Raw genomic sequence first — 8,177 nt, forward strand, 5'->3', positions numbered from 1 at the left:
CCATTTGTACTGTATGAAATATGCACATTATCCACCAAATCTCTAATTTTTACAATGAAATTATCATCCACATTGGTAAGGCTTATTTCTAAGATGTTTTGTTTCAATGTATCAGTATACATGTTTTATTATCATCCTGTAAAAAAATATTTCACAAAATATGAACATTCTTGTCATGTTCCAAAGCTAATACCTTACTTAAAAAATACTGTGTTTAACCTTGTTAATAAATGGAAGAAATACTTTTTATATGAAATATATTTAATACATGGAATGCACAAAATGTAACATTTTAAATAATTTTAAGCTTCCAGTTTTATTCAAATTATATTTTAGAAAATGATATAACATATAATCACACCTTTTGTTAAGCAGATGTGTCTTATGGAAGGGTGTTACCTGGTATTCGGCCGTACACTTGATCAAAATATAGTTCTGTGCATCAGCTTGTACCAACATGGCAACCTTAAAATATTAGAATTAACTATTGGAAGTTCCTGAAATCTCAATAGCCTGGTATTCTAAGAATTGTCATATCAAGTGTCTGGATGCACCAAGTTTGGGAAAGTCTTCTTAACTCGATAGATCTCATGTAAGTATTGAGAGATTTTTAAAAGATGATCTAGGTATATATCATTTTGACCAAACTACTGCAATTTTGTAGCACAACATTATTTCTAGTATACATTTAAGCAAAATCACTGTCTTATTTTTAATGGGATAAAAAAAACCCAACATTCTAATTTATAGATTTGTCAGCACGTTTTGAAAGAGTCATAAAATGTTAGTCATCTACTGACAATCATTTACTGATATTAGATGTATCAGAATATACTTTTCTGATAGATTAGCAATCATTTGATGAGATTTTTTTTATTTCAGTAAGACTATAATTGATCTTTAAAGTATTTATTCTGAGTTACTGAAATCCCAATGAACTATTTTGTTAAAAAAATAATAATACAGTACTTTGTATTTTCAGAAAGGCATAGCAGCTTAAAACACTGGATGCCATTTGCATTATCTCACAGCAGGGGGCTATAGCAGCTACAATTCTGGGCCAATTCTTAAACCTCTATATACTTGAAGTACAGTAAAATGTTTATTGCTGCAATCTTCGTACCATATATGCAATACACATGTTTTGAAAATATAATATTTTATCTATGATTAGTTTTAAACTGTTTAACAAAGGTTTTAACTGTTTTTTGTAGGACTGCTAAAACTCCACCTGTTATGCTTCTAAAATTTTCCAGATAAAAGTAATACAATGAAGCATATTAATGAATAAATATACTATACTTAGTTATATAATGGCTATAAGATTTGTAAGTGAGACTATACCCACAATAACTGGGAGCACCTTTACTGTATCCAGTATCAAAAGAACTTAAATTTTATACTTATATTTAAATCTAGGAGAAAAATGTCTGGCCTCATGAAATAAAATCCTGAACTCATTTTTTCACTGCCCACTAATATCTTCGTATACTCAGACTGCTTACTTCTCATAAGGCAGTGTCAATCTCCATACAACCTGATGATCTATTATCTCCTTAAAAGTAGTCTGGATTTTTAAAGTTGGCCTCCTGGTTAAGAGAGGTTATCACAACAAAATCATATTGCTGTACAAATTATATTTATTAACCAGCCTCAATTCTAGATAAAAAAGAAATTTCATCTGTCCATTTTTTTTCCTTATTTTGTTAAAACAAATTAAGATTTCATATCAAGTCCATTGTAATGAATACAACTACCTCCATATAAGGAATGTAGGTACCAGATGGCTTTACATTTCAAAAGATTTGTATTGTCCTCAGTTAAAAAAAGTGAAGCTTTATCTAAGTATTGACTGAAAATCTTGATTTTAAATTTATTGTAGTTTCATTGTTTATCTACCAATTAGATAAGGAGTGTAGGTAGGGAAAGTCTATGTGCATTAGAACAGACAAAAGTTGAGAAATGATTAAATTGGCTGAACTTCCAAGCAAGTTTATTAATATTACATAATAGCATTAATGACTAATGACCAAACCCATGTAGAGTTATTAACATAATAAGAAATTAAAATGAGGTTAAATCATGTATAACTACTAAGTGTAGCCTACTTATGTTATAAATACATACTGAGTTCTTATTGTTTCATTTCTGTCATAGGAAGACACAACAGTCAGTTTGAATTATAAGAATGAAATCAGGCAAAGTATTTTACAGAGCATCTTCTCAGTCAGACCTGCAAGGGTGACTGTTTGAACTCTTATTTTCATCAAGGACTGCTGGAAATAAAACTGACAAATGTAAGCCAAACAGAACACCCCACTTTTTACAATATAGGGCAAATAACATCTAGGTGATGTAAAAAGAAACAGATTGTTCTTTATCTGACTGGAAAAGGACCAGTTTGATTATCTATATAACAGCAACAGCAAAAAGCAACTCCTTGCATGGCATTTCTCTTTTACCTGATGCTGCCTGCAGTGGTGCATTTTTTTTTTCCTTCCTGGCACAATCACTGAACTGCTCTTTTTTTTAAAAAAAAATGCACGTATCTGGACAGGCAGACACAATTTTACACTATTAGTTTACTCTGAAATACAGTGTGTATGGAATGCAACTGACTCCATATCCTAAAATATATCAAGTTTTTGTTCATCAGAAGCAACCATGATTACAGTGATAAAAAAAAATCAATAAAGAGAGTTTCCCCCTCCTTTTGCAGCAAAGAGAATTGACAGTTCACATGGAAATGTAACAAGAGAGGCACCCCCCTACATGTGCCACCTGCCAGATTCCTCAATAAATAATCCCATACAACAGCACAACAGCAGCTCCTTGTATTGTGACATTCCCAGCAGTTCCCAGAGATTAGTAAGAAAAGCAAATAGCCATATAAAATCATTTCAGTTCCCAAACACAGTCATTCCACCTCTTTTCAGCACTTGCTTTAAAACTCAAAAGATAAACCTGGGGGGGGGGGGGCTATGCAGATTTCCAAATCCAGCAGAATCAGACTCACTTAAAAGATTACTTCTGCTTTGGGGTTATATGGAGCAAAGGTTTCCACTGCTTTCTCTGGAGACCTTATATCATACCATGGCAATTGCACGGAGGCATGGAATGCCATAAAAAAAGAAGAAGAAAAAAAATCAACCAACTTTATACTACCATTCCTTGCAAACAGATTATACTGTGTATGAACACGGTATCACAAGGTCAAAACTGTTTCTTAATTAGAGAGCATAGCGAGATTGAGAAAAAATTTTGGATTCAGACAACATGATGGTGGGAAGGGGGCAAATGCCAACCATCCTGAAAAAAACATGGAGAAGTTGCTGGTGCTTGCTGACCTCATTTGAAGCCTCCAGAAGCAAACTAGATGGTTGTTAACACTCAAGGATCTTTCATCCTGACAATTTGGATTTCTGTTACATTCTCCCATTGCCTTGGGGAGAGAAGGAGAAACAGGCAGCGAAAGGACCCTACAACCACATACTCAAAAACTGCAGCCATAAAGACATGCACATACACACAGAGATATCCCTTATTGCACATTCCAACACCACAGCCACAACATTCTCGAAGGAACAAGAAGGATCAACGGAATCCTTCTGTGGATTCCTTTATAGACATTTACCGTTCACCACTTACCACAATTTTACAGAGCTAAAAGAGATAGTGTCGGAAGCTTGAAATAAAATGCTGTGCTTTCTACTTCTTATTTAACAGCCACTTATTTTCAGATTCATTCCTTCATTCATGAACAAAATACCTTACACGGTTTTTCCAGTGTAATGTCTGCATTTCACTTACGAGGTCAATATGTGTCAACGGAACATAAATTAGGAAGAAAACAAGGGAACAAATAATGCAAAACGAAGAACCGAAGGGAACAAGGGGCTGCGAGGATGCACTACTGTACATATTATAGGTTATAGCCATATTATAGGTTATGGCGGGAGGAGGAAGGGGTCCAATATTTCGCTTTGCTCATCTTTAAGACTCCCTTTTCTCACCAGCCACACTTCTATAGTCTTATTGTCTATGCCCTCCTCTCCCCCCCTCCCATTTTAGCTTTCATACTCCTGGGATGATTTTGCAGCGCACACGTTGTTCACCTCACTGCATTCCCCTTCTCACTTTCCTAGACCTATTTGACGGGGTGAAAAAGAGTGGCAGAAGGGGGAAGGTTGCAAGGACTTGAAAGGGAGAAATGCGAGCCTCCAGAGGGAGGGAGGGAGGGAGGGAGGGCAGGAGGGAAAGACTATTAAGGGCGGGCAGGAAAGGATTAATGTTTGTGCAGCACTTTAAGGAAGGAAAGCTCTACACAAGTGGGGCTTTTGTAGAAGAGAACACTGGAGGGTGAAGGTTGAAAGGAATAAGGCAAAAAGGAAAGAGAAGAGAACCAGAAGAAGGCAAAGGGACCCCACAGATGAAGATGCCAGGGCATGTGGGAGAGGGAGGCGGAGGGGGGGGGAGGAGAGGGAGAGAAGCAAGAGACGAAGACAAATGAGGAACAGGTTGAGGGCAAAGCTCCAGGGGGAGAGGAAATAAGGTCAACAGAGGAATCTTTATAAAGCAGCTGGGGCCTCTTCAGCCCTACCGATTCCCCCCCCCCACCACCACCACCTTCGGACGCACACCATATTCCTAAGTTGGAAGAGAGCGGGGGCCAACGAGGGGGGACGGGCGGGGGGTGGTACCTTGTATAAGGATCCCGCAGAGGCTGTATAAGCGCAAGACGACGCTCGGTTTCAGCCGCATCCTGGAGGTTTCCCTCCGGCTGGCTGGACGTGCAGCAGAGAATCCCGCGGCTTCTGTTGCTGCTGCTGCTGCTGCTGCTGCTGCTGCTGCTACCAACCGCAGCTTCCTCCTCCTCTTCTTCCTCCTCTTCTCACCGGGCTGGTCCTTCCTTCAGCAAAAAAAAAAGGGAAAAAAAACCGCCTCCTCCGCTTGCCGCCGCAGTGTCTCCCTCAACCTATCCAGCGGGTAACCACGAGAACCAGGCTCGCGCGGGTGCGCAGCGGCGAAGAACTGCTGTCGGCACGCTTTCCTCTTCCCATCAATTCGTCCACAGCCCTGTCCTTTTTTTTTCTTTCTTTTTTTCCCTTTTCCCTTTCAGATGGGCACAATTGCACCCACGCACGCACGCACACCTCCTTTCTTTGGCTGAGCCGTCTATCCGTTCCTTGAAATGTGACAAGAGCTGCTTTTTTTTTTTCTTCCCTCTTCGCCGGTCAATCCGACTAATGAGATGGGGTGGCGGCAGCCGCCCTCGTCTTCCTACAGCTTCGCACGCTCTCTCTCTCTCTCTCTCTCTCTCGCTCGCTCGCTCTCTCTTGCTCTCTCTCTCACCTCGGCTCGCAGGGAGAGTGCTCCGCTACCCAAGCCGCTTTTCCAGCTCTAGACACAAGGACAATCTCAGCGCGCGCACCTCCTCCTCCTCCTCCTCCTCCTCCTCCTCCTCCTCCTCTCTCTCTCTCTCTCTCCCTCTCTCCCCCTCCCACATCCCCCCTCCTTTCTCTTCCAAATCACCACCCCCTTCCAAACCACGCTTTCTTTTTTGAATAGCCACACCTCCAGACTTCCAGACCACGCCCCTCCCAGGGATTTTGATAAATCTCCCCCGTCCGCCCACCCCTCCGTTCGCATAGCCATGCTCTCCTTGACAACCGCCCCTTTTCATGCTTTTAGTACGTGACAGACAGCAGCACCTATCCAATAAAAAAAGGGACACATTCTGTACATTCTGTCCGTTAAAGGAAAGCAATAAGAATAAGACAAGAATAAGGAGGAGGAGGATGATCTTAAATATTTGAAGGAAACTTATTGCTTAGAGTTACCAGCTTCCCAGCCTCTACTCCGGACTGGCAAGTACTTAAGCCTATTGAAATTACAGCTAGGCATTACTTACAAGCCAATGGAAGAACAGACAGAAGAATAAAAGGTGGGGGACATCGGAAGTAGTAGAGACGCTATCCAAAGGTAATTCTGAAAGTGGCTGGCTTTTCCTCAGCCTCTCTCCCCCCCCCCGCCGCCCCCATTTATTTATTCATTCATTATTAACTTGACAGGTTGGGAACGAAGCAAGTGCCCAGCGGCCTGAAACAGCACCCATTTGAGAGCTATTGAGAAGCAGAGAGTGAACAAGCAAGCAAGTCTGGGAAAATGGGTCACTGCGCAGGCAGCCGCGCATCTGAAACTAAAAAGCATGATTTGCTATGTATGTAGACTATGAAAAGGGAATGGGAAGATTATCGAACAATGATTGAGAGAGAAGAATGCATGAGAAAGGAGGCAATGACAGGTGACCTAAAATAATAGGCACATGTGGAATAATCATTGAAAGAAGGAAATGAAAGTAAGTTTTATTAAAAAGTATAGGATTTAAATTAATCTCTTTTACATCTCAGTACTGTTTATTTTTTTTTTCTTTTCAGATCAAGGACATATCCACATAGCCACTATCAGTACAGTGCAAGGTCACAACCCCACCTGGTCCTGCATGATGTGACCGCATGACTCCATCTGCACCCTGTGGTTTGCCCATTTCTAAGAAATCCTAGTAGCTCATCTACCAGAGCTATTGTGCTTTTTGACATAATAAATGTGGGCCTTCAGTCACTGTGTGGCACACTGGGCCAACTGAACATATAATACAGTTTTAGGAAAACCCCTTTTCGTCTGCATTTCAGCTACAGAGCCATCCACTTATTTAGTATTTGCCCATTTGAAAATCAGACCAACTTCCTTCTTTTTAACTGTTCAGGTAATTGTAACACCCTGTTCATCATTTTTTTTCTTCCTGCCATCATATTCCCAATGGATGACCATTTAACTCCCAAAGCTTGTGGCAGCAGGCTACTGGTCATCATAGCTCGAGATAAACTAAGCATTGGGTAAGCTTTGACAAATAGCGTGTTATACATGCTTTTTTCCATTTTTAGCTGTGGCAGTTTATTTGTGCTAGACTTTATACCTAAGAACTTATATGTGGAATTACAATACTTTTATACTTTTATGCTTTAAGCCTCTTTGGGGAAGTGCAAACCAATAAAATTGTGAGAGGAATTATAAGTGTCTACTGAACACCATTTCATTGTGTAATTCCTAGAAGTCAGCAGCTATGGTATTTTTGATTTGCCAATGTACTGGCTAATCTGGTTGATCTTTTGTGAAAACTACCATTAGTGAATCAGGCTTCTCTGAGTCTGATTTTCTTCATATATTTCCCCCTTATTTGCCCTTATGACTCAGTTGCTCTATAGCTGCATGATCTGATGCTCATATTCAAGTCTCACATCAAGCAATGACTAGTGTAGTGGTAATCCCAGCAAAGTGCTGCTGTGGAATTATACGGTGGAGAAACCAAATCATTACTCTCCTGTGTTCTGGGACAGTGCCAAAGTCCAATGCCAAAGAAATTCCAATTTAACCTTCAAAACACTGATATGTTGACCATGTGGCATAGAAGCTAGGAACTTTTCATACTTGGTGAAAGAATAGAACAAAATCAAAGGTACATCAACTGGAGTACAAGAGGTAGTAGCCCAAAAATGGTAGGTCTGGAAATGACCATATATGACTCCATCACATCCCATACAGACTGGCTTCAAAGAGGTTGGTACATAGCATTCACAGCCACCACAGTTCTTCAAGGTTTCTTCAAGCCATTGCTGGGAAAGCACAATTTCTGCGTAACATCTTAAGGGAGTTTTGCTTCCATGAAAGCAATAATCAATTGTTGCTGGCCTTTCCAACATATCCCAGAGCTCAGAGAAAGATTCTTCTCAGAATACAGAAGTTGGTGGTGGGGAACTTTAAACAGTATCCCATTAGATGGGGCAAAGGATTGCCTGATATAGCAATTGCCCAGTGCTACAAAGCATAGCCCTGGAATATAGTCCTGTTTAGTTTTATGTTTCATCACTACAGATTTGACTAGTAGGCCTGTAGCACTCACATTATCAATGGCTCAACTTAATATAGAAGCAGTCACAACTATAGTCTGGTGGTGCATGCATGGGAAATGTGCAAAAGCAGTGGGCAGCCACTTGTCAAGTGCTGAGCAAATTTGTGTCTGTAAAAGTCATTGAATCAATGGCATAACTCACTTATGGATATATTTGAGAAATGTTTGTGTTGGTTCTGATTGGCCATGAAACATGTGGAAGAGGGAG

General features: G+C 40.3%; 1 protein-coding gene across 2 annotated transcripts in view; it reads right to left on the reverse strand.

The window, feature by feature from the left end:
- The window catches only part of CADM2 (cell adhesion molecule 2), a 378,617-nt gene extending 373,209 nt beyond the window's left edge, over positions 1 to 5,408 (reverse strand). For both annotated transcript variants that reach the window (XM_081327196.1, XM_081327197.1), the window contains exon 1: positions 4,701 to 5,408. In XM_081327196.1, the coding sequence (XP_081183322.1) occupies positions 4,701 to 4,761 (61 nt within the window). In that variant the 5' untranslated portion in view covers positions 4,762 to 5,408. The remainder of the gene's footprint in view (positions 1 to 4,700) is intronic.
- Between the last annotated feature and the right edge of the window lie 2,769 nt (positions 5,409 to 8,177).

Source organism: Vipera berus, assembly GCF_964194415.1.
Source record: "Vipera berus genome assembly, chromosome: 4".
NCBI classification, from domain to species: Eukaryota; Metazoa; Chordata; class Lepidosauria; order Squamata; family Viperidae; genus Vipera; species Vipera berus.